General features: G+C 40.9%; 1 protein-coding gene across 1 annotated transcript; it reads left to right on the top strand.

Annotated features, from left to right (window-relative positions):
• On the top strand, positions 1-27,815 carry PON2 (paraoxonase 2). Its single transcript, XM_032874738.1, has 9 exons — positions 1-133; positions 9,714-9,784; positions 16,149-16,204; positions 20,525-20,690; positions 21,237-21,363; positions 22,864-23,064; positions 25,604-25,685; positions 26,427-26,555; positions 27,189-27,815. The coding sequence occupies exons 1-9, from the start codon at positions 60-62 to the stop codon at positions 27,345-27,347; spliced, it is 1,065 nt and encodes a 354-aa protein (XP_032730629.1). The 5' UTR covers positions 1-59; the 3' UTR covers positions 27,348-27,815.

The raw sequence follows: 27,815 nt of genomic DNA on the forward strand, positions 1-27,815 counted from the left end.
GGGCGCCGCCCACCGAGCTCCCCGACCGGCGCGAGCGAGGCGGCGCCGGGTCCCGCGCCATGGGGCGGCTGGTGGCTCTGAGCCTGCTGGGGATCGCGCTGGCGCTCCTGGGCGAGAGGCTCCTGGCGCTCAGGTAGGTGGGCCCGCTGGCACCCGGCGGTCGGCGCGCGGCCTGGCTGGGGGCCGCCCTCCCCGAGCGAGGGCCCGGGGCCCGGGTGGCCGCGGGCGCAGGCCGTGCAGGGACTCTCGGGCTGCGGCGGGAGAGCTGATTGTTCTCGGTTCCGCAGCTCGGTGGAGCACCTCCGCCCCCGCCGCCAGCCTCCAGCAAAACCCGACGCAGTTTGGGCTCAGTCTGGAGGCTTTCTGGGAAGTCGGGAAGCCTTTGCTGCTTACCGAGTTCCTTGCCTCCCAGTCTGCCCAGCGAGGGCTTTGTAGTTACTCACAGGCAAGTCCAGCGCTTTAACTTTTGCTTTAACTGAGAGCAAAACTATTACTCATGCACGGAACCCTTAATTACAAAGTTTTATTTCACGTCTTTGGTGCCGCTTCTCGTTGGTGCCCGAGCCAGCCGCAGTCTTTCAATCTTAATAAAGTTGCGTACCGTCCCTTGCCTGCATAGTTTGCGAAATTGTTCAGCTTTCTAATCTTGGCGCTGTAGATCGAAGACAACTTGAGATACTCTCTTACTGTTCTTACATCACTTCCTTATTTATCGTCACTCAGGAACCCTGAAGGCGGCATGTCCAACAGCACAAGCCTGGTCCATCTCCCAGTTTAATTATAATGAAAACCGCGGATGGGTCGACATCATAGTTTCTAAATTACCAACTCCAATTTTAGAAGCTTCATGAAAAAGGATTCCAGAAATACGGATTCCCTACCGTGTCCCGTGTGCCATCCTAGGCTCCTGTAATGGAGTGAGGCGCAGTCCTTAACCTTTAAGAAGTTCCCTTTCTTACAGGGGGAGGAGAGAAATGAAGCAAATATAGCCATTAGGATGTCCAGACCAGGTGCCAAACAAACCCCTGCAGGCTTAAGGGGGTAAGATTACAGCTCCTGAAGGGGGAGTTCAGGAGAGAGAGACTCTTTGACTGTTGGCCTTGACAGATGAGTGTAGCACCTACAGGGCCATCCAGGTTGAAAAGTGCAGGTTGAACAGAGGGGAAAGGGTGGGGAAGTTCAGAGACTAGCAGTAGGCCAACTTGAGGGGAGCATAAATTTCCGGGATGAGAATAGTAGGGGTTGGGGGGAAGGATAGGTTTTGAGATGGTTAACTCCAGGTTCAAAAGTGGGGGCCTGCTTTGAGAGGCAAAGGAGAACTGTTGATGTTAGTGTGTGTGTTTAAACAGGAATCTGTTTAAAACCATATAAAACAATCTGTTGCTGTGCTGTAAAGCATGATTAATTGTGCTATTGTAGAGATGAAGCTTGAAGGTTGGATTGGAGGAGAGCAGTAGCTCTGGATCCTGGCTGGACAGTAGAATCTGCTGGCGGGCTGATGTCTGGGCTGCACTCCCAGAGACTGATTCAGCTGCTCTGCGTGGGGCCCAGGCATGAGTGGTTTTTATTTTTAAAAAATTCTCCTTATAATTCTAGTATGCAGTTACGGTTGAGAAGTAGTAGAACAGAGAGTGGGTGACATGGGGAACCTAGTTAAGGTATTACTGTAGTTTGGAGAGAATAACAGGACAGGGGCCCAGACTCTGGAGCCTCATTGATCAGGGTGGGGAGACTAAGGTGATACCAGGGTTTCTGTCTCTATTGTCCTGTATCTGGAGCTCATCTGCTGATAAAGGGATGCAAGCAGGAGGAACGGTGCGTGGCGGAGGGAGGAAATGGACATGTTGACCTTAATTTTCATGTTATGTAAATACCCAACCTGCTCTGCAGAACATTCTTGAGTTGGATGATTTTGTAGGATCTCTCAGGCTCTCCGTTTCAAAGGCAGTAGCACTAAATTCACAAGCTCGTTAAACTGTCCTAAAGTTCAAACCACCAGGGTTCCCACAAATAATAGTTTTTTCTTCTTACTAATCTTAACATTTTAAATTTAAGTCCCTTTAAATGATGTTATAGTTGCAAACCTAAGAAAAAGTAAATAAAGCTTATGTGCACAGAATGTACCTTATAGGTAATTCACAACTTAATGCATCTTTTCTTAAACAGGTGTTTTGTTTTTTGTTTTTTTAAGATTTTGTTTATTTATTTATTTGACAGAGAGATCTCAAGTAGGCAGAGAGGCAGACAGAGAGAGGAGGAAGCAGGCTCCCCGCTGAGCAGAGACCCCCCCCCCCCATGTGGGGCTTGATCCCAGACCCTGAGATCATGACCTGAGCTAAAGGCAGAGGCTTAACCCACTGAGCCACCCAGGCACCCCAATGCATCTTTTCTTTATAAAAATTTGACTGTCGTAAATTTTACTAAGCAGTGACTTTCTAAGTTGGTAACTTCATTGGATAATTGAACTCCCAAATCAGCTGGTGGAAGAAAGTTAATACTTGATAGGTGGCTAGATTTAGCAAATAAAAATGCAGGATTCCCAGTTAAATTTGAATTTCAGATGACCAGCGAATCATTTTGTGGTATTAGCATATCCCATTGCAATATTGGGACATAATTATACTAAAATATCATTCTTCACTTGGAATTCAAATTTGGACCTCTTGTATTTTATCTGGCCACCCTGTGCTTGTGGAATATCAAGTACATGCTGTTTATGGCACGTGGAGTGCTCAAATGTGTAGCATCTCTCCTTTTAGACCCTTAGAGTCTGTCTTGAAAAGCAGCATGTTCTTACCTCCCCATAAGGAAAGGCTCTTCAAAACACAGACTTATTTTTTTGTTTTGTTTTGTTTTGTTTTTTGTTCGTTTTTTGCTGTCATCTGGTGTCTGCTATTTCGTTATCCTATTTTTAGAGATGGCACTTTGGCACTCAAGTTATTTCTGTCCCCCAGCGCGCCCACTTAAATTTCAACTTGAATTTCAGATAAATAATGAATACTTTTTTAGTGTAGGTATGTCCCAGATGGATAAGTGGAATCAAAGCTGTCTCTTTCCTTCTGAACTATAACTGGGTAAATTTCCCAGGGGAGGGTGGCATATTATACCAACTTTTCTACTCCTCCCTAGTTGAGCAATAAAGGGGGGACTAGAAGTACACATATATCCCCAGGCCAGTCGCTACCTGTTGCAAAGTCCACAACCTTGGATAAGTCATGAGACTTGAGTACACCAGAGGCCTATGCAATGAGCAGGAATCCTTAAAACAAGCATCTGAACATTCTGCTTGTTGCCTGATAGATTTTATGACAGCTGTACCAGAAAGCTATCCAGTCTGCTTTCGAACACTTCTGCAAGGTCAGGCTTTATTTTTAAACTACTCTTCTTGTCATTTATTGTGTGACTACTGTGTTCTAGTCACTGTGTCATAAGTGTCAGAAGTTCTTTATATTAAGCCAAAATGTACATTTTTAAAAAAGATTTTATCTATTTATTTCAAGAGGTGAGAGAAGAGGAGCAGAGGAAGAGAGAGAATCTCAAGCCGACTCCTGCTGAGTGTGGAGCCCGACACGGGGCTCAATCCCATGACCCTGAGACCATGATTTGAGCCACAATCAAGAGTCAGACGTTTAACCGACTGAGCCACCCTAAATCTAATATACAGGGGCCTCTACACGAAAAAATACATTTACGGACATTTGGAAAAAAAGCCCTTTTTACCCTTATATGCCTTCATTCAGTCTTCATGTATGTCTTCCTTTCTGCATTAGACATGTTAAAATTGAGGCTGGAGGGGGTCAGCTAATTCGTTCAGCAGGTAATTAATGCTGAACCTGTACTCCAAGCCAGGTCTTCTGATTCCAAATACAGTTTGCCGCAGCTCCCCCACTGCCTCCTAGCTTTTCTGCCTTTGGAGCGAATTACTTCCAGCGTAAGATGCCTAATTACAAATTCTTGGTTAATAAGTACTACAGGCATTACAGGGGCCCAAGGGGTGAATTCCAAGGGGTGTTACCAGTCTGTACTTAAAAGATAAAGCCCCTGTTTGTTTGTATTTAAGCCTGTACTTAAAAGATAAAGCCCTTTCAGGAGTTGGTAAATTCAAAGGCCATGAAATATGGAACAAAGTAACGCCAGGTAGTAACACTGTGTTTCTAGTTTGCTGGAGATAAGGCAACCTAATAACTAATTGCACCATCTCATCCCACTCCTGGTGGGTAATGCTCTCTCCTGAGTGAAAGAAATAGAAATTGAGGGGCACCTGGATGGCTCATTGGGTTAAACATCTGCCTTTGGCTCAGGTCATGATCCTGGGGTTCTGGGATCAAGCCCTGTGTTGGGCTCCCTGCTCAGCGGGGAGTCTGCTTCTCCCTCTTCCTGTGCCCCCACCCGCCCACCCCGCTCCTGCTCTCACTCTCTCAAATAAAAAAAAAAAAAAAAAAAAAAAAAAAAAAAAAAGGCAACTAAAAAAAAAAAAAGAAAAAAAAAAAAAAAAAAAAGGAAATGGAAATTGATTTCATGGTAATGACTGTTGGTTAAGGGTTCAAGCTCTGTGGCCAGATAGCCTGAATTCATTTCTTAGCTCCACTATTTACCTGGCTTCTTGGCTTTTTACTTCACCTTCTGTGCCTCAGGGTCCTAATCTGTAGGATGGGGATAGTAATACTACCTGCTCCATAGTGGGGCTATAAAAGATAAAGGAGTTCATTCTTTGGACCCTGAGATCATGACCCGAGCTGAAGGCAGTGGCTTAACCCACTGAGCCACCCAGGTGCCCCAGAGGAGTTCATTCTTGTAAAGTGCTAAAGCAACACCAACTCCATAGTAGGTGCCTGAGGAAGATTACCTGTAATTACAGTGTTCAGGCAGGAGTTCTTAGACTTTTGTGCCTCGATCCATTTGGCAGTCTAGTAAAGTCTTGACTCCTCAGCATTATGTTTTTATTTATTTTGTGTTTGTGTGTGTAGTGCCTCTCTTTTTTTTTTTTTTTTTTTTTTTTTTTTTTAGTTTTTATTTTAATTCCATTTAACACACAGTGTTATATTAGTTTCAGGTGTACAATATAGTAAATTAGCAATTCCATACATTACCATGTGCTTATCACAAGTGCCCTCCTTAATCCCCATCACCTATCTCATGAATCCCCCCACCCACCTCCCCTCTGGTAACCATCAATTTGTTCTCTATAGTTAACAGTCTGTTTCTTCATTTGTCTCTCTCTTTTTTACCCTATGCTCATTTGTTTTTTTCTTAAATTCCACATATAAGTGAAATCATATGGTATTTGTCTTTCTCTGACTTACTTCACTTAGCATGATACCCTCTAGCTCCATCCATGTCATTGCAAATGGCAAGATCTCATTCTTTTTTATGGCTGAATACTGTTCCATTGTATATGTACATACCACATCTTCTTTAGCCATTCATCAATTGATAGACCCTTGGTCAGCATCATGTTTTTAAATGCATAAAATGAAACACATAGGATTCCAAAACAAAATTAAATACTATGTAAGTTAATACTAATTTGAATACTTAAATACTATTACCAACCTGTTTTTAAAATCTAATATATGATGTAATAACATGGGCTTCTCTCTTTCTCTCTCTCTCTCTAACACAGGGTTCGATCCCAGGACCCTGGGATCATAACCTCAGCTAAAGGTGGACACTTAACAAATGAGCCACCTAAGCACCCCTAACATAGGCTTCTTAATTAAAGCCTTAAATAGATATAAAGGTAGTTGAATATGTAGCAACAGATATTTTGACGTAGCAGTGAGTATAAACATTATTTTGATGTCTACAACTGAATAACTGAGATATTACAACTAAACATTATTTTGAGATATCTGCAATGTCTGTGATTTCTTTTATTGACAGAGAGACACAGGTACCGCTAGGAGAAAGTTCTGTGGTTTCTTGCCTGTACTCATCATCAAAGGAAATATTTAGTTTCAGTTAGGTTTAAATAAAGATGTATTTTTTTCCCCATCCCTATTCATGGATCCCTGAATTTCCATCCCCATGGACTCCTTAAAGGTCACTGGACTCCAGACTAAGAGTCTCGATGTACATGTTTACAGTGGGTGTCATTGGGCAAATGATTTTTGACTCAGTTGAAGGAAGGCAGTGTATTTTCTTTGCTGTGTTATACCTATGATATAGTTGTAACTCAAAGGAAAATAACCCAATTTTAATGAAAAAGAAGAGGAAAGTGAGGAAAACAAAAGAAACCTAGATCAGTAGTGGTTGCCTGGTACATTGTGTATGAGGCTGGCTGTGGGTTAAGGGGAAGGAGTGCTGTGATTGACTGGCCATGTCTGCTATTTCTGACCTCATACATTCGTAAGTGTGCTAGGACATAAGGTGCTAGGCAGCAGAGAGGCTATACCAGAATTATCTGTGTCTGTACCATTTGTTTATTTTTAATTTGGCACGAATGCATTTAGGCTTTTTGATCTGCTAGTCCAAAGAGGTTTGTATAGCTTTCTCTTTGTATATTCCCCCAAACTTCTTCAATCTCTTAACAGTTAGGAGTGCTTTCAGTTGCAAGTAACATACATCAAATTAATTGTAACATATGCAAATAAAGGCTTATTTTTCTCACGTGATTAAAACTTTGTAGGTGAGTCATTCTATAACTTGTCCCTTGAGCGCATAATCATATAAAAAATTAGATTCTTATATTTTTGTCCTTCAGTCCTTCACTTTTTGGCATTATGTCCTCATTCTTGTCATGTTAAGAATACCGAATGGTTGTTATAGTCCTAAGCACCGTATGTATGGTCAGATTATGAAGAAGGGAGAAAGGGAGGATGCCAGTTAGCTCTCTTCTTGTGTCTGCCTTTTCTATCAGAAACAAAAATGTCTTTCTCCAAAGCCTGAGTCATATGAATATCCCTAAATACAAAGGACTCTGGGAAAGCAAATGTTTGGCCTTTCTGTCTCTGCAGTGGAAAGGAGGGAGAAGGAAGGGGGTGACGGTGGCTTTAGGTTTGTCAGAGAACAGGGCCTGCCACCCCGGAAAACAGAAGTTCACTAAAGGGTAGGGAACCGGTGCTTCTACCAGGTAAAAAGCCTAGCAGTTTTCTGCTGAAGGAATTTGAAAGTCTTGATGGGCCACAGAAGTTGGAAACAAAATCCCATCTTTCTCTTATTATAAGAGAGAGATAAGAAAAAATTATTTGATTAACCAGAAGTTATGCACAGCCCTTTGTATAACTCGAGTTTTTTTTTTTTTTTAAAGATTTATTTATTTATTTGAGAGAGAGTGTGAGAGAGAACATGAAGGGGGTAGAAGGTCAGAGAGAGGCAAGACTCCCCATGGAGCTGGGAGTTCGATGCAGGACTTGATCCGAGACTCCGGGATCATGACCTGAGCTGAAGGCAGTTGCTTAACCAACTGAGCCACCCAGGCGCCCTATAACTCGAGTTTTAATAGCAGGCAGTCTGCATATTTAGAGATGATATTGTACAGCTAAACTAGCTGATGGAAGATTGCCCTATTGGCAATGTGTAATTGCCAATTGTTGATCTAAAATTGTTGCCAATTGTCGTCAATTGTTGATTCTAAAAAATTAACCCATATTAGAGTGTTCAAACGCAACTGAATCTTATTTTATCCATATAATTTATCTTTGAAAAAGGTAGATGACAATCCTCATGACCCTTATTTTTGTATAGCTAAATGAGCGCAATAGGAAGTTGCATAAAACTGTCACCCAAACCATTCCATGATACAGAAACTTGATGAAACTGCAGCTGGGACCTACTGACATAGTTCCATCTGTTTCTGGAATCATGCAGTGTCCACTGAACCTGGGAGGTCATCTAACCTCATCCTCACTTTTTGCATGAAGAAGATTGAGGCCTACAGAGATTCACTTGCTAATGGTCAGGCAGGCTTGCTGCTAAGACAGAAACACAGATCCCGTCACCCATTTTGAGAAACATACCATAGCGGGTTAGAGTACTGCCTCTGGAAGGTTCTTCCCAGCAGGTGCCAAACCTCAGCAAAATTCCTTCATCTCTGAGTCACTTCCCTCATCCCTAAACCAGGGACAATGGTACCTACTTCTTAAGATTGTTTTAACAATTAAATGAAGTCGTTCAGGTAAATCGCATAGAACAGTGGTAGACTCAGTGAGTTTTAGCTGTTTTTATTACTCATTTCCTTTTGCCCCCCATGGTCATCAGCCATAGTAATCTCATCATCACTAGTGTTACTGCTACCACACTAGGCCAAATGTACATATTTCCTTCCTTTAAATCACCTGGGACTGGTAAATATGAGATTCATTGTCTTTTTTATTGCTTTACTGTAAATTTTGTATTATTTTAAATTTTGACTACATCTCTATATTTCATATATTTATTTTATTCACTTTAATTTTATTTTATTGCCTTATCACTATATTGTTTCAAAAAATTTTGACACTATTTGAATTATACGATTTGCAATAACATACTGATTTCTTTCTTTATTTGCTTGAAGTAGAGCAAGAGAGAGAGCACAAGCAGGGCTGAGGGTTAGAGGGAGAGGGAGAAACAGACAGCTGGGAGCCCAACATGGGACTCTATCCCAGGACCCTGGGCTCATGACCTGAGCCAAAGGCAGGTGCTTACCTGGCTGAGCCACCCAGGCACCCCTCAAAATAACATACTGATTAACATTTTAATTAGAAGCTTGATATATGATATGAGTTGCCACATTATAGAGTTGCTACTACCTGTTGGTAATTTCTGGGTCAGGTAGGCCTTGGCCTTCTTCCATGTTGCTGAGACCAGTAACCTTCCCCAAATTCAGTGTCTAGAAGTCAGACGCTGTCAAGGACTCAAATAGGAGAGGGACAAATGGCAAATGGTCATTTTTCTCTCTTAAATGTGTGGTGTGTGTGACACACTTTGGAAAAAATGTAAATGACTCTGAAAACCCTATTATGACTTATGACCATAGAAAACAGAAAGAGAAGGTGAGAGACAGCAAGGGAAGTGAAGGGAAAGCCTACAGCATGGGGCTTCAGAAGAAGAGGTCCCAGATGTGTTTGGCCAAACTGCTCTGTGGCCCTCTCCCCGGGCAGGATGCTGGAGAAGGCATTTCCTTACAGTTCACCATTTCCTCATGATTTCTTCATCTTTACTTTCTATGAAACAACAGCACAGGGTACTTTTGTTACACTTACTTGGTGTTCTCCAATGTCCTCACGCAGTAAATATTGGGATGGGGATGAGACCGCCTCCACGTTGTTTCATAACAGCTTCTGTGCACCTGGCTCTGCAAAACTGCCTCTTCTCCTGGCCTCCCATCAGGCCCCCTGTCATTTCGCAGAGGGTCTGAGCGCTGTTCAGCTCCGCTGGGCCCTCAGCTTCCGGGTCTCCATCTGGAGCTCTTCCCACCACACCAGAGCTGGGAGAAGTGTGACCTGCTGCCGTGTTCCCATTTGCTTGGGAACTTGCTTTACAAGTTTATTTGTTGAGTTACTGGCTTTCTTTTATGACCCACATTCACATCTAGAACTTTGTGATATGCATTTTTATTTTAACTTCATTTCTGGTGCTATTTTATGTTCCTACCCTTGTTTTTCTATCTTCTCTTTTATCTGCTTTAGATTTATGCTGTGTTTTATGTATTGCTATAAGCCTCTTTAAACCCTGTCTGCAACAAAGCAGGGAATACATAAACAGATAGATTTTTTTCTTTTTTTAAACAGGAATCGACTTAAAGCCTCCAGAGAAGTAGAATCCGTAGACCTTCCAAACTGCCACCTCATTAAAGGAATTGGTAAGTATGAGAAAACGCTTGTTATACACCTTATATTGTTTGCCACCAACACGAAAAAACTCATTAACAGTATTTTGGCATGCCACTAATGTTGATCAGAGGAAAAATCACATTAAATCAACAAAAACCTCTTCAGTCAATCTTTTTTGGATCTCCTGCACCTGTATTACTTCTCTCTCTCATGCTCACTGCAATTTGTCAATTATTTGTGTAATCCTATGTTTATAGTTTCATTTCATACCTGTTGCATGACTTTTCTGAACTAGTTTTGTAAAGTCTGTGCTCTTCCCTGTGTGTGGCCCCTGTGTGCTGTCAGCCTAGCAGCTGGCTGGTGAAGGTGTCAGAAGGAAGAGGAGTCACAAAACGGAAAGTAAAAACCTCTCAAGAAAATCTCCATTCCCCAAAGAAGTAACTCCAGAGAGAAAGTTTTTCTTCTCTTTCCTGACATTTCCAGCTCAAATGTAAACGAATACACGCATATGTATGTATTATTCACAAGTGGAGTCTTAGTATGAGATGACCTTCTACAACCCGCTTTATTCCAAATGCAATGTGGACAGCTTCCCCCGTCAACACATGTAGGTCTGCCTCATTCTTTTTCATGTTTGCAGGTACTGTGGTGGATTTAATTATTTCCGTCTTAATGCACATTTGGATGGCTTTAGTTTTTTTGCAACTACAAACCAGTCAGTGAACATCATTATACATAGAGGTCTTGTATATTGGTAGGATAAATTCTTTTAACAATGAGACTGTTGTTCAGTTAGTGGGTGTGTTAAAGTTTTGATAGTCGGGGTTGCCTGGCTGGCTCAGTCAGTTAAGTATCCAACTCTTGGTTTTAGCTCAGGTCGTGATCTCGGGCTTGTGGGATCAAGCCTTGCATCAGGCTCCACTCTGGATGTGTGAAGATTCTCTCCCCTCTGCCCTGTGTGTGTGTGTGCGTGCACGTGGACGTGCACACATGCTCACACTCTCACCCTTTCTCTCTCTAAAAAATATATATATGTGTGTATTATATATAGATTTTTTCTTTTTATAAATATTATAACTATATATTATACATATTATATATATATATATATTTTTTTTTTTTAATGTTTAAAATTTTGTCATTGCTGAATTGCCCTGGAGTTGGCAATGGTAATAAACTCAGTACATCATACTTACAAGCACATTCACTGCAGACAGAGCTCAGAATGCTCTTTGAGCAAAAACAGAGTAGTGATCCTTTGCTGGATCACACACAAGAAGGCTTCATTTTCATGGAACCTATCAGTTTTCAGGGCAGCCTTCTCTACTTCAGGTAGAACCTTCTGGTTCTGTTATTTGCCTTTCCCTCACACATTTGTTTCTTATATGCCCTGTCTCCTAGTTGCCATCACTACTTTGGTACTTTTTCCCAGTCCCATCTCCCTAGGTCTAGACTCCTTGACTTCTTTCTCCTGGAGCTTCTCCTCTTTGTTACTGTTGCACTTAGCAGGGAGATACAAACTCAGGATCAAATAGCAGACTGGCTAGATCTGTGCCAGATAAGGCAGCCGGTCCTAGAAATAAGCTTGTTGGGAGTCCCAGGAAACTCAGCTGCTATTCCCTGCCTTCTGACTGCCATCACGAGGAGCCCCTCAGAACTGGCCGCTAAGCAAGAGCCCGATGGCGTCTGTGAGGGATGTTGTACAAGGTTGGGAGGTTGAGTCCATGCTCTCGAAGGTTACTGTGGCTACTGAGTTAATAATTGTCAAATTATTAAACAGCCCTGGGCCCTGTGGAGCCCACCTTCTGTGAATTCGAGTCTCAGAGTAGACAATAGGGCATAGCCAGACACATTACCGGATGAACCACCAAGTGGATTGCTGTTACAACTCACTGGGATGAAGGGCTCCTCGGAGAAAAACAAGCCCAAAGACATTTGTATTCTGAACAGACGTCTGTCTGTGTTTGTGACCTTTATGTTGTGATGTGTGTGAGCTACTGTCTGGAATTGGAAAGAATGAGGAAATATGTCACCTATGGCCCTTCTCGTGAAGTGTTTAATGCCTCTGAGGCACTTCAAAAGGCAACAGAGCGAAGACGATGAGTGATTAGAAGCCCATTTGGGATACATTTTTAGAGCTAATTAGAATTGTGCTTTTTTCTTTCTTTCTTTCTTTTTGTTTTTGCTCTGTGGTTAGCATGCACTGTATGAACATTTGTTGAATGCTATGTTAGTGATGCCTACTGGCTAATAATAGCATGGGGTTATATGTGTTTAATAACAGTCACCTATTCAGTGGTCTTTTGATTATGAGGAAAAATAGTGTGTGGGGTGTGTACATTCCCATACAGGCCAAAGCGACTTATTATGGTAGGCAACAAGGGTAGTCTTCTCTTTGGAAACAGTAGTAGCCATGCACTTGAGGCCCGCAGTCCATGTTAAGAGGTAAGACCACTTTCCCCTATCCTTCCATCCCCATCAGAACCCATAAGCACATACCAACACACCCACACACACACACTTTCTCTCTGTCTCTCTCTCTCCAGTGCTGTATTCACCATGACTAGAAATGAACTCTTAGCCATTCTGGTGCTTTATACATATCATCTCATGTCTTTCTGTTTTAATAAGTGATAATCATCTGCCACACAGCATACAGGATGTGTGCCTTCCGTAGGGGCACAGAGTAGGCTCACTGTCCCATTTTCTGTATTCCTTCCCCTCGTCTCTTACAGATGGAAACCAAGCTCTTACCCAGAATCTGGCCTAATATCGACATCTAAATAATAAAAATTATAATGACAGGAGCTAGTTAAGTCTATTTGAGGCTTAAAAGCTTAATGCAGGCATTCAGAGTACTGGACTAAAATAAAATTTTCAATGGATTGTCTCTTTGAGTTAATTAGTGGTTTTATACACTTGGCAATCAAGACCTTTACAAAAACTGCTGCTGGGGAGATTAAAAAAAAAAAAAAAAGAGGCATTGAAGTTTGCAGCCCTTGTGATCAGTTTGTTACTTTACACTCTACCTATGAAAGGAAAACAAAATACACACTACTGTGAGATTTAGATTTATTTCTTTTTTTTCTTTCTTTTTTTTTTTTCTTATGACAGAAGGACTCAAAGCTCAGAAAGGTTTAGTACCTTTTGCAAATTATCTTTCTAATATAGTATCTCCTCCCAGAGTAATTAACACACATACCTCCCCAGTATGCCAAGAGTGGACAGTAAAAGGTACATTATATCTCAGATACTCTATTGGGAATGGCAAGGGCTGATTTGCTGTTGTAAAGTTACACCTAGAGGAGAGAGAAATTTATCTTCCTTTACTTGGCTGTCTAAAGATAAGCAAATGGCCTAGGGTAATAAGATGACTATGCTTGGTGTGGCCGATCTGGTACAAAGGCTGATGGATCAACACCATTGTCTTCAACACGCTGCTTCTTGGTCAAGGACTAGAACTCCAGTTATGGCCAGTTCCCAGCAGGAAAGGTAGAAAGAACATTGATGTGGCTATTATTTTTAGTTATTTTACCCAGAAATTACATGCATACTATGCTCTCACATGCCATTAACCTGAACCGAGGCAAATGGCCACAATTCTTGGGAGAAGGTGCAGAATATGTCTGTGGTGTGCTGCCAGGCACCTGTGGCTGGAAAGGAGAAAGAGGAGTATGGATAGTGGGGAGCAGTTAGCCATCTCAGACACAGATCATTACCAAAGGAATAAGAAAAAATAAAAAATCAGATGTGTTAAGCTAGAAGGCTTTCTCACCAAGAGGGTTTTGAATGAGCTTGTACAGAAAAGTGCAGAGTATGGATTGGTGAAGATCTTGGGAGGAGGCATGGAAGCAAAACTTTTACAGGGGAAGCCAACCTATGGAATTGACCACAGTCAAATTTACAAAGTCAAGTGTCTTCAGAGAGGAAGCAGTGATGGTTCTGACAGAGAATTCATACTATGCTAGGTTGTCTTTTTTCTGTGTGCTTTGAAGTCAGAACAAAAGGATTTGAGTCCCAGCTTCTTGGGACTCAAGAAGGACAAAAGGACTCAAAGTCCCAGACCTTGAGCAATTTGCCCAACTACTCAAAGGCCCTATATTCTTAACTCTGAAGTAACAGATAATAGTGCTTCTTAGAGTATAGGAATTATGTGAAATAATGTATGTAAAGTGTTTACAAGGAGTGTGGCCCTCAGTAAACTCTACACCTTAATAGCTATTACTATTACTGCTGGTACTACTCCTATTATTAAATTAGAGGAGAAAAAATTTCTCCAGCATTGACTACTCTTGCAGTAATCACACCGCAGCAGTGATAAGAAATGGTAACATTCTCTTGTAGTCATGGATATAGAAATGAAGATGCGGTGGGGGGTAGATCTGGAAAATATTCTAAAGAAAACTGCAGATAAGACTTTTTTTCCCCTTGGAATTAGGCAATGGGGTTAAACAAAGAAGTTACAGCGTGGTTGAAATGCAAATATCTTTTTAAAAACGTTCTTCTCTTGATTACTAAAATGGTACCGTTGTTTGTAGAAAATTTTAAACAAAGAAAAGTATAAAGAAGAAAATGAAAATCATTCATAATCCTACCACCCAAAGAAACCTGGTTATTTGTTTCAATATATCTGGGGTTCCTGGGTGGCTCAGTGGGTTAAAGCCTCTGCCTTCAGCTCAGGTCATGCTCAGGGTCCTGGGATCGAGCCCCACATTGGGCTCTCTGCTCAGCAGGGAGCCTGCTTCTCCCTCTCTCTTTCTGCCTGCCTCTCTGCCTACTTGTGATCTCTGTCTGTCAGATAAATAAATAAAATCTTAATTTGTTTCTATATACCTTTTCTTGTACTTTATGTATTAGCATGTACACATTGAAATTAAATTGTTTTAAGTAATTTTTCAGGAGCAACCAATTTTACTTAATTGACTTCCTATTCAGTGGATCCAAAAAGTAAAACTTCAGACTGACCTGTGCCTCTGAGTGTGTGTGTGTTTGTATGTTTGTGGCTGCATATACACACATGTGGGGTCGAATTCCCCCCATCCCTGCGCATCACCAGTTGAGAACCACCATGGGTCTAGAGACTAGGGATTCTTAACTTGTTTTGAGGTATTACTGACCCTTTTTTAAAACTGCTGAAAGCCAAGGATCCTTTTCATAGACAATTTGCCAGCTGAGCATACAGATGACATTTTGCATTGCATAGAATTTTAACAAGTTCACAGACTATAGAACCCATTTGTGGCTCCTTAGGAATCCACAGGCCCAGGTGAAGAATTCCTCCATTATGCCATGTGTAAGCATATATATGTATATATCTTCTTACCAAGGAACAGACTTTGCAGGTGTTCATGATTGCAGTTGTCTTTGCAAAGTGAAGTTCTTGGCATTTGTATTTTCTTCTGCTTTTCTCCACTTTGATAGAGCCAGTGACACTGGAGGCAACCGGCCAAATGCAAACTCATGAATCAAAACCAAAATGGCTGCGTAGATGCTGTTTGGTTTTGACAACCTAGAAATAATCTTGGAGAAAGTCTTTGGAGAGGCCTTAAAGGGGAAGATTGGATTTTGTGGACTCAAAGAATGTGTCATGATTTGGCTTAATCTAAGCCATTTTTATTCCTCTTTTCTTGTGTTTGGGTCTATTATCTGTCTGCGGAATTTACACAGTGAGACCACTGGGAAGATCTTGTGTCTAATTATTTGCTGTTCTGTGTGGAGTGGACTGCAGACAATCAATAAACAATCAATAGTAATTGTAGCCTGCTCAGAGACAAGCGTTAGAAGATTCAGCTGGCTTAGGTGCATGGTATTTTTCATTAATTTTCTTTTGCTGGTTGTTTTCTGTAGTTTAAAGCCTAAATTTAAAGATTAAATGGAAGGCTTTCTTTGCTTATGAGAACAAGCAGACATTGTTTTTTAAAGAGGGCATATATAATCCCAGGTGTTTCATCTCTGTTAATGAGAGAAATGTCTGTGTTTGCTTCAGATTGAATGAGCAGAGAAAGGGACAAGGATATTTGCATGGTTAAATGACTATGAGCCTTTCTCTCTGAAAGTTAATATTCCCCTGATGTCAATTACTTTTGTAGAGACATCTGGATGTTTATCAGAAGAGTGTACAGATGTCAACTTTTCCTGTATTATAGCTGGAAATGTAGTGATTACTTGACTTTGATTTGAGTAAACATAAAATATCTAACATTTAAAGTCAGAGGTTCACTGCAGGAAGGGATTTGGACTGACATGTATTAAAGAGAGTGGTAGGTAGGTTCCTTGGAAAAAATTAGAACCATTCCTAAAAATGCAGGCACCGACAAAGTAAACTAAGTCCCAGTTAGACCTAACAAATAATAGAATTTGAACATGACATTTATCTATCTCTTGAACTTACAGAAGCTGGCGCAGATGATATTGACATACTTCCCAACGGTCTGGCTTTCCTTAGCGTGGTGAGTAGCTCCTTCGTTCACCAGTCCCGGTGGAGGAGGGACAGGAGTGTTTGATGAAGGCCTGCAGAGCAGTCACTTGTTCTTAAAATTCCTCACTTTCAAAAATATGCTCTGGAAGAAAAAAAAAAAAAAAAAGACAGTTTGAGCAGAATTTTGGAAAATGTCCTCAAGCTTATCTAAATGTAGAGATGAAAATATCTTTGCCAATTGATTAATTGCTCTTTATTCCCCACCACATTGTGCTAAAATATTCCAACACAATCTGTGTTTCAAAAGTTTCTTATTAAAAAGCATACTTTGGGCATTGTTGTGGCTATTCCGTACTACATTATACTCTTTTACATAAAGCATCTATCTCTCCTTCCATTAGCTACTCAATTTTAAGCTCATATTCTTGCTGCAGTCGTTTATTTTCAAACAATATACCAACTTTCCCAGACCAAGCCTTTCTCTTTCTTTCTTTCTCCCCCGAATCGCTTCTCGTCAAAGTCATCAACTGAGTTTATTGATAGCTTTCGCTTTTGCCTTAATTCTTAGAAGCTGAAAAATAACCGCTTCCCTGGGCAGATTGGGAAGACTGTAAAACTGATTGGCCCGCGTGCTGGCCTACACCAGTCGCCATCTAATTGGAAAACTGTGTGAATGGGCGATGAGGAAGTTCTGACCACCTTTCTTCCATGGCGAGGGCCCCCATGAGTGTCCTTGGCGTCATCACGGCTTCGGTTTTCCTTGAGGAAGGCGGCCTGTGATGATTCTGTTCCCGCTCAGCATCCATTATTTTCAGGCTCTGAGATTCAGCTCTGACAAGCATAGGGTTGCTTTTGAAGAGTCACGGCACAAATAAACAGTTGTCCGACCTCTGGGAAGGGTCAGAGAACTCGGCTTGGAGGATGAGGGTTAGGATACTGGTCAGGTTCCTGGTGGTTTTTAGGTGGAACACTGAGCAGCTGGTTTTTACCACTGAAGAGGAAAAAAAGAAATATTGTGGGCTTTGGCAAGAACACTAAAATTTATGTTAAATTTTAAAAATACAGTCTCAAAAGACAAGGTTATGTACTTACCTACACAGAATGAGTAAAATGATATTTCTAGTATTATAGGTTTGTTAGGAAGCACATGCTTACACGTGTCTATAGGCTTAGGAGAAAACACTGGGACCCCTTGTCAGAATCGTTCGTAACTAGAGATGCAAAAATCCTGAGGAAAGTAGAAATCACCTGCTTTTTTTTTTTTCTCAAAAGAGGTATTTTCAGAGATTTTTGTAATCCAGAAATCACATGTTTCAAGATCTCAGCCCCCATAGGAATAAACCTGAATTGGGAGAACTGAGGTCTCCACGCACATAAATCTATAGTCATTTCCACTGAGGGGCTAATGACAGTCACAATGATCTTGTAGCCGTGTCTATACAATTTCCTCAGCTTGTTTGTCCTTCCTTGGTTATCTGACTGTCTTTTTTTTTTTTTGAAATTTAGAAACAATCCCACTGTACTGCTAATTTTTAAAATACTCAGCACTGTCTCTCCTGTTTCCCAGAATTCACTTCTTTCTAAACCAGTAGTGGGTATCTCACAGCAGCTGTCTCTTCCTCTTCCAAACATGGTAGCCCATCTGACACATCTTCTTTTGTGGTTATGGGTATGAGGGTCAGCCCAAAACCTGCATCCCTCTTCGTGAAGAATTGGATGACAGAAAATAGAATATAAGAAAGATTTAAATGGCAATAGGAGTGTACTTAACACCACTGAAAGGTATGCTTAAAATGGTGAAGGTGGTAAATTTTGGTATGTGTATTTTACGGAAAGTACAAATAAATCAAACTTTTGCAAAGAGAAAAAACATGGTTAAATGGTAGGGAGCATTAAAATAACCATGAATAGTGATCCACCATCTCTGGTAGAGTTTTCTTTCTTGAAGCCATGCTCTTGTTGATGGGACAGTGATATAAAATAGAGATTATCAGCCTGTGAAGTGACCCTGCCATGAAGGGATAATGTAATTCTAGTTTATTCTGCTTACTGAGCCTACCAGCCTTGAAGTTTTATCATTTTGATAGGTTTTTTAAAATTGGAGATAATTTCTATTATGCTCAACTTTGTGCATAAAGTGAGACTTAATTTTGGTATATTCTTTTAGATTTGCATAAAATTTGACTTAAAAGACCTCAAAGAGAAAAGACCTAGATTATTTCGGTGAGTCCTGAGAAAACATGAAATAAAATGCAACCTTTCATTCCTGGTTGAAAGCTCCAAGAAAACTAGAAATGGAAGGTAATTTCTCTGAAACCTACAGCCGATGTCCTTCTTAGTGGTAAAACATTAGCCACCTTCCCATAAATGTTTAGAAAAGGAAGAAAATGCCCCCAAATATTACGATCATCAGTAATCTACTAGAGTTTTGTTTTTTTTTTTTTTAAGATTTTTATTTATTTATTTATTTGACAGACAGAGGTCACAGGTAGGCAGAGAGGCAGGCAGAGAGAGAGGAGGAAACAGGCTCCCTGCCAAGCAGAGGGCCCGATGCAGGGCTCGATCCCAGGACCCTGGGATCATGACCTGAGCCAAAGGCAGAGGCTTTAACCCACTGAACCACCCAGGGGCCCCTCTACTAGAGTTCTTAATAACCCAGTAAAACAAGAAAGAGAAATACGAGGTGGGGAGAAAAGTCAAAACTGCCATAGTTTTCAGACATCATCGTTACCTGCTTTTTAGACAATCCAAGACATTCAACCAGTAGACTGTTTCATCCGCGGGGAGAGTTCAGTGAAGTGGTTGGATTCAAAACGAAAATGTAAAACTCACTAGCTTTCCCATGCACAAGGAAGAGCCAGGTAGGAGCTGTAAGAATCATAAAAATAAAAGTAATAATGTTCCATTCAGAGCAGCAACTTAATTCTCAAAATTTGTACAGAAAAATCAATGAGCAAAAATATCTAAGACTAGTTTGTGACAATAAAACGATGAGGTGTGGGATATGGGGACTCACCATAAATAGAGTGGCTGTAATTAGAAATAAAGCTATGGTAATTAAAGAGTGGTGTATTGGTACAAGGATAGGCCGGAGTCCCCAGACAGATCAGAATGCAGAGGGATCTCATACATGTACATGTACATAGAGGTGATATTTGCAGTCAGTGGGGAAAGGACAAACTATATGCCAGGCACAGCCCCAGGCCCTGGGACCTAGCAGTGAGCGAAGGAGACAAAGTCCTGACTCTTGTTCCAGTGGGATGAGGATGAAGCTGTGTCAGATGCTTGCAGCACTTTAATGAGAAGTAAAGAAAGGTAGGGCAGTGGAGACTCGGGAGAGCTGTGCTGAGGGTGTGGTCAGGCTTCCATTTCTGTATGTCTACGTATGCATCTGTGCCAAATGGCGATAAGTGCCATTTGACACAGATACAAAGCATCTGGGAGCCCTAGATCTTGGGGCAGGGTGGGGTGGGGTGGGGAGCATTCCTAGGCAGAGGGAACAGTGTGTATAAAGGTGCTGAGGTGAGAATGTGCCTGGTATGTTTGAAGAGCTTTAGGAAGCCATGTGGCCAGTAGGAGATGAGGGCCGAGATCTGGAGTGTTTGGGGTGGGGAAGGTGCAGGAGGGTGAGCAGGGCAGACCATACGGGGAACCCGAAGAACTTTCACTTCATAATCTGAGCGAGATGGAGTTTTGATCCAGAGGCGTGACATCATCTGACTTAATTTGGACGCTGGTGGGAGACCAGTCTTCCATAGGGAAAGGCCAGAAAAAATAAAAAGGACAGTTAGTTGTGAGCCGTTGCCGTCATTGGGGGTGTGGTTTGGGTCAGGGCAGTCATGGCCAAAGTGGTGAGAAAGGTTCACATCCTTATGAAGGGATATATTTTTCAAGGTCAAGTCAACAGGATTTGCTGGTGGATTGGATCTGGGGAGTGAGGCAAGGAGGGGAGTCTTGACTTAATACTGTTCACCAAGATTTTGAGCTCTGTACGAGCGAAGGGCAAGCCAAGAGCTTGAGGGTCAACAGCCCACGTGTAAACTTCACTTCTTCCCATCCCCCAACTCTGCTTGGTATCTCCCCATCCACCAACCTTCTGGTTAGCCCCTTAAGAGACCACACCCCTAGGCTTGTGCTTCGACTCAGAAGAATCCGTTCCCGTTCATCTCGAAGCTCTCCAGCCCCCAATTCCTATTTTTTTTCCATCCTCTCCTCTCTGCTTTCTTGCTGTTTGTAGCTGTAATGCTGCCGCCTTTAACCAAAGTCTATTTATCATTTATTTATACAGCCCATTTTAGCCCATAAACACCTGGAAGCCTCTATATTTAACTCTTTCCTCTGTTTTGAAAAGGGTTTGAAATGTCCAGGACTCCACAGCTTTTCCCCAGATAAGCCTGGCGGGATACTAATGATGGATCTAAAAAAAGAAAACCCGAGGGCCCTGGAATTAAGAATCAGCCGTGGGTTCAATTTGGCTTCATTCAATCCACATGGTATCAGCACCTTCATAGACAACGGTAAGGGCTGATGAGCTAGCTCTTCACATGGAGAAGCTTCTCATGGTTTGCAAATGACTGTGGAAAACAGATTTGGATCATATCTATAGTAACAGAAGAACAATTAACTCATGAATTATTACTGTATTCTTCATACAAATAAGTTGATCACTTGCCACTCCAGCTAGCAGCAACTTAGGCCACATTTGGAATTTCTAACAGGTAATAATACCTGGGAGAATGTTTAGATTTCATAACCTTTTTTCATATACCTATGATTATTGCATTAAAAAAGAGCTGTGGTTCTGAATTAAACTATAAACAGATTATTCATGAATTCTGTATATGGAGTGGAAAACACTCTTTCTTAAAGGTCAGCGGACCGATGATCAGAAATGATGCCAGCCAGACAGTGATGGGAAAGACGGGGAAGAAGAATGAGCTGTTAGGTCGCCTAACAGCTCATACATTCAACCTTTCCCCGCCTGTGGTATTTAAATGTCAGTGTCTGCTCAGAGGTCCTGTGGTTCTGTCTTGTAAATTAACTCTGTTCTTTCAATTCTTTAGACGACACAGTTTATCTCTTCGTTGTAAACCACCCAGAATTCAAGAATACAGTGGAAATTTTTAAATTTGAAGAAGAAGAAAATTCCCTTTTGCATCTAAAAACAATCAAACATGAACTTCTTCCAAGGTACTCAGCCCTTTTGTTCATTCTCCAGTCTGTCTCTGGCGTTTCCATGTATTCCCCATGATGGTCCTCTCAGCTTCGATAAGAGCTGAAATACGCGTATGTAGACACATATGTAAAAACGCGCGCGCGTGTGTGTGAGTGTGTGTGTGTGTGTGTGTGTGTGGTTTCCTTGTAGAGCAGGGAAAGTCAATGTCATTCATAATAAAACCAGTGTTCTCTGAGGACTCCCCTGAGAAATGATAAAACACTGGATTACAGGGGCGTTGCTCCTCAGGTCCATCTAGGGAACAGGAGACAAGCCTCCCTGTTTTTCCTGCTGTCACCTTCCATCTCAGATGACTCATCACCCGAACCATAATACTTTGTCCTGCCAAGGAAGAGTAGCCTCCTTTAAATGATGCTGGTGTGCTTTGTGTGGGACTACTACAGAGTGCTTCCACTGGGGTCCTGGTAGCTGGGGGCTGATGGCCACACAGAGTTGGAGGGATTCAGACTGGAAGCTGGTCACTCTTCCTTCCAGAACATGCCGCCGTTGATAATGTGGCTAAAGGAGACTCATGTGTATCTCCCTGGCTCCGCTTGCGTTAGCCTACTGCTTCTTTTAAGTTTGAACTTTGATGAATATTTTTAATTTCTCCATCCCTATCTAGGGCTTCCGCATGTAACTTCCAATTGTTCTTCCCAAAAAATGCACTTCATAATAAATAGGAGCATAAATACCGTCCAGGCAGCCTCTGCATCATGGTCCCTTTCAGAAAGAGGGGACCCACCTTCCCCGTAGCTCTGTTTTTCACTGAACAAAGAAGAAAGCAGCTCTTTCAGAAAGTGTTGCATAGGGTAATTGGAATTTAAATTTAATAACGCCCTTGCCTAACTGGTTTTAAAAATGTAATTGTTTTCAGCATATAAATCTCTCATCTGAATCATTGCACTATGGCAATTTCATCATCCATCTCTCTGCACGTGTCTGTGGAGCGCCCATTCATTCTCGGCAGGTCGTCTTTGTGAGTCAGGTAGAAATTGAACAGGCAACCTTAGTTTGACTAATAACCAACCAGAGGAACTTGGGAAAATCTGGCAACTGAGTAAATGAAGGCTAGATAAATGTTATTGACGGCCTGACCGGCTCAGCAGCCAGTGCGGCTCTAGCCAGCTCTGTCGTACCCTTTCATGTTTTGTTAAACCCGACATTTCTGGCTGTCAAAAAACATAGCCTGTTGGCATGAAGTTCTTTTTTTCTTTTATAATAGACCTGCCGTAATTGCTAAATGACCTGTCTTCGGATTACCCGTTATCTTGCAAAATTGTTCTCTGAAAAACGATATTATAGTAGATTACCTATGACCATAGCCGTGTGACTTTCAGCTGAGCTTTTCCTGGGAAACCTCGTACCAAAAATGTAAAGCACAGATTGTATATGCCGTCCTTCCAGAGACTTAATCTTTAATATGGAGACGCTGGCTGCTTCTTTTCTCTCATGGATTATTTTTTCTCTTTCAGTGTGAACGATATCATAGCTGTGGGACCAGCACATTTCTACGCGACCAACGACCACTATTTCTCTGATCCTTTCTTAAAGTATTTGGAAACATACTTGAACTTACACTGGGCAAATGTTGTTTACTACAGTCCAAATGAAGTCAAAGTGGTAGCAGAAGGATTTGATGCAGCAAATGGGATCAATATTTCACCTGATAAAAAGTATGACTCCTCATAAGAGTATCTTCTCTTCTCCTTAGTAGTGGTGCTGGGTCAGATTCCTCACTTTGCTGGTTTTTTCCAATGTAAAAAGCTTCCTTGATATGTTTTTGTCTATGATATATATATATATATATGTGTATACACACACACACACACACACATATGTAAAATATATACATTGCTATATTTGTATTAAATATATATGTTTATATGTAATATTTAATATATACTAAGCACATATATATATTTACATATATCTAAATATCATTGTAGAATTTAATTTTGTAAATGTGAATTTTTATGAACTGGGTTATTTACATATACCTATTAAAGGGTGAGGTAGGTGTTTCCTTTTAAATAAAGATATCTTTGTTTCATTGGCTGCATATTATTCTATGATAGGGATGATCTTAAAGTAATTTAAACAATTCTCTGTTAATGGATGCATAGGTTGGTTTTCATATATATATATATATATATATATATATATATATACACACACATATATATTTTTTTAATATAAAAAATGTATTTTTCATTTACCACTGAAGCTTCTCCAGATATTTTTAAGGAATAGCTCCTGAAGGGAGCATTGCAGTGTAATCCATCTTCAGGTTTCGGGATGATAAGACAGACCTGGGTGTGAATGCCACCTGGGCGCGGGTTGACAGTGATGCTCTGAGCCCTATCTGCACGTTTGTACAACTGTTTCTATAGAACAGATCCCTCAAAGTAGAACCACTTACTTGAAGAGTGACTCCTTTAAATGGTAACTTTAATAGATATTGCCCAGTGACGCCCCTCCTAAATTATCCCACTGTTTCTCTACATCCAACCATAGCATATAGAAAGGAAATTAAATTTTATTAACTTCCCTTTATACTACCTTAGCACATTGAACAATTTAAACTCCTGCAAACATAACGTGAAATAAATTTGGCATTCCTTGACAACTCAATGTCTTTTTTCATGACACAATTTCTTCTTTCTTGTTGATTATAGAAGACGAATGTAGAATCATTTAAATTGTCTGTAACTCTCCTGCCAAATCTGTTTTTCTCCCCCAACTCTCATCTTTCAATTATGAGACTCAAACTTTCCAGCACCTGAGCTGCAAACAAGAATAATGAGAGAGGATTCAGCTCTAACTCCTCTTTTGCCCTCCCCGGCCACCCCAGGAGCAAGCCATCCTCGCCCCCCTTTCCTTTCCCACTGACGCCTGCCCGCTTTAGGTTCTCACCCTCTCTGGCTAGAGTAGTAGCCGGTAGTAGCCAACTTGTTTTCAGTCTGCTGACATTTTTTGCCTTGTTGCCAGTTCTGTCTTTCTGTATTCCATGAGCCCTTAAGGCTCTCTGAAAGAGGGGGCCCGGCCAGCTTCTTCTTGGACTCCTCCTGCTGAGCCCTTCCTGGTGCAAAAGCAAATGCTCAGGACTTGTTGAATGGAACTGGCCGTTTGTTATTATGCCACTTTGTTATTCTGCAAATTCAGTGGGACCCAATTGCTTATCAAATCAGGGCAAGCTAAAGGGTTGGACTTGCTTTAATAGGGGAGCTTCAACCTCCCTTTTTGACCCTTTTCATACTTTCCCTGCTTTAGACAAAGAACTCATTATTTTGCAAATATGCCTCTCTCATTCTTGCCCCTGTGCCTTTGCTTACAAGTTTTTTTCTGCCTAGAAGGTGCTTTGTCCTCATTTCCTCAAATGCAGTCTCTCCTTCCATAGCCGCAGCAGATGCCCTTCCTTTGTGAAGCCTTCTGTGTTCTCAGGAGTTAGGTATTTCTTCAGTCTCTAGGCCTAAACTCTTTCTCGTGTAACCAATCATGCTGTATTATTTGTTTCATGTGTACAAACCAGTCTGATCATCCCAACGCACCAGAAACTCTGTAGGAGAAGGCTTTCTCTTCTTTATGTCCGTCACAATACTGAGCTCATGGCTTCACACGTGATAATTGCTCAATAGAACTGTTGCCATGGAATGGTCAATTCAATGAGTAAAATTACCGTAAAGCAGTCCATTAATTCACCCTGCTTAGATGTAGGCAGATTGTTCTAAATAGATTCTTATCTCTTACTCTGAAAATTCTCAATATGGTAATAAAATTTTATTAAGAATGAATGATTATTAATAAATAATAAAGTGTGTTCTGTTTGCTACTTTGTATTTCTGTGTGAACATGATACATAGAAATATCAAATTATATCGTGGGATATGTAAACTTTTTTTTGGAAGCCAGACATTTGTTTTGTCCTTTCGGTGGCAAATATCACAGACTTTATGTTCAAAATAATGTTCTATATTACTTTCCTCCTTACAAACCTCTTGAGAAATCATTTAACAATTCCGTGATTATTTGTAGCAACAATGAATTGATTTTGAAAGCTTGCTTTTTAAATAAAAATTGACCTTTATCAAGCATTCCTTGAGGGCCCATCATTGATTAACTTCTTGGCAGGTTATTAAGACTTATTCTTCCATATGGTATTAATGAAGCTTTATGTTGGCGTGGAGCTCTAACCAGTGTGTCCTTTCTGTGAAGGTACATCTATGTTGCTGATATCCTGGCTCACGAAATTCATGTTTTGGAAAGACACCCTAATATGAATTTAACTCAGTTGAAGGTAAAATACTTATTTTCTTATATCAAGTAGACCTTAACGTATTAAACTTGGTAATTTTGTAGTTACACTCTATCACCACAGTACCTCCCTTAGAACAGAATATGATGCCAGGGTTGCTATTCTGCGTTTTTAAATATCACCTCTCTACAACAGGCTAAGCCTCCTGTCCCCAGTCTTCATGAGGACTGACTGATGACATACAGCAAAGGGCTGGGAGTGATATTTGCATCAGATTTAGAGCCCATTCCATGACGTACTGATGGTACCCAATGAATTCCAATAGGAATTTTCACAATTGAAAAGACTAATAGATGAATTCTGAAATGAAGATTTATGCACATTGTCAGCTCTTTCAATAATAAATGAAGGTAGAAATTGGGTTCCACACCATTATTATTTTTTTCCTGCTTGACAACACATATTTTAGATTGATTAAGAATTTCCTATTTTGCTTCAAATGAGTTCCTTGAGCTAACTGATCATTGTGCATCTTTTAAAGGAAAAGGAGTTCATTTTTTAGAGACATTGATCATCACCCTAACTCTCTTAATTTCAGGGAAGATGAAAAGTGGCCCTAACCCAGTTTATTAAATTTAGTTTACACCATATTGGTGTTAAAAGGGTGGAAGCCGGGAGCTGTGTGTAATTTTCCCATGTGTTGAGAGGCAAGAATGCTTAGTCCTAAATTATTTAATCAAGTTTCTCAAGTCATTTAGATATTGACATTTTTTCATTTGGAAGGTACTCAAGTTGGATACACTGGTGGACAATTTGTCTATCGATCCTTCCTCGGGGGACATCTTGGTAGGCTGTCATCCTAATGGCCAGAAGCTCTTCATTTATGACCCGAACAATCCTCCATCATCAGAGGTTTTTCTGTTTTGTTTTTTTTTTTAAGCCTTCATTTTTCAACTTTAATTGTTCAAGTCCTTTTGAACTAAAAACACAGTAAACTGTCACAGGGATGGTTTGTTTAGTCATTTTAAACCAACAATGCGATAAACTTATGCAGTGATTTTGTAAGTGCTTTAAGCCAATAATTGGCAGAATTTCACTCATTCAAATACTTTTAGAAAGATAATCTTTTGATATATTAAATTACGGTGGAAACTAGTCAAAAGGCATTTTCTATAAAGACGTGTGCCCTCCTTGTGTGGTAGACTGGCAATGTTTTTAAATACCTGGCTTATTGTCAGCTCCCTACATGACATGACTTCTGTTCATGCTAGCATAGTGTGGAAGTATTTCCATTAATGCTCAATTACTATAATAACCCGAAATCCTGGGTTGGCATGCAGTAGTAGCTAGATGGTTGAAGAAAGTACTTTCTTTGAAGGCTTAAAAAAGTACTTTCATTTAAACATTAAAAAGATTGGTAACTGCTGTTTTCAACAGCATGTCCTCTGAATCATTGCGTCGTTGTGGAAGGCAGGGATTATATTGGTGAATGAGTGACATGGGTGTATGGTGGTTCGGTGTTAATCTTTTGTATTCCCTGAATAGGTTCTCCGCATCCAGAATATTCTGTCTGAGAAGCCGACTGTGACTACAGTTTACGCCAACAACGGATCTGTTCTCCAGGGAAGTTCTGTAGCCTCAGTGTATGACAGGAAGCTGCTCATAGGCACTCTATATCACAGAGCCCTGTATTGTGAACTCTGAATTGTACTTCTGGGATGCAAGTGTGCTAACTTCTTTTAACACTTACTTTTCTACGAATTGCTAATTGTGTGGGAATTTAACCGGCAAAATGGGCCCAGGAATGTAGGACCTGTGTAGTTAATTTTATTTCAGTAAGGAAAAGCCCTTTCTGATAGCACTTTTAACATAAAAGGCAAAGGGACAGTTTTTAAAATATGTGGCATGAAGGAGAGAGAAGACAGCTGCCTCCAGTAAAGCGGATTCACTGAACACAAGGAACTCATCTCTGCCTTCCAACTGCCAGAGCGTGCATTCCACTGAAACAGGGTAGGCTGCATTTCCTGAAAATGTGAGTGACCTCAGCTCCAACAGTGTGACCACTGTGTGTGTTCAGAACTACTGATAGGTAACATGTGGATGTTTTGTACTTACATCTTTGTTTACTGTTAATATGTTGGAGTTCTATTAAAGGCTAACTAAAAATCCAAA

This window comes from Lontra canadensis, unplaced genomic scaffold (assembly GCF_010015895.1).
Source record: "Lontra canadensis isolate GAN:19392208 unplaced genomic scaffold, GSC_riverotter_1.0 scaffold2, whole genome shotgun sequence".
NCBI classification, from domain to species: domain Eukaryota; kingdom Metazoa; phylum Chordata; class Mammalia; order Carnivora; family Mustelidae; genus Lontra; species Lontra canadensis.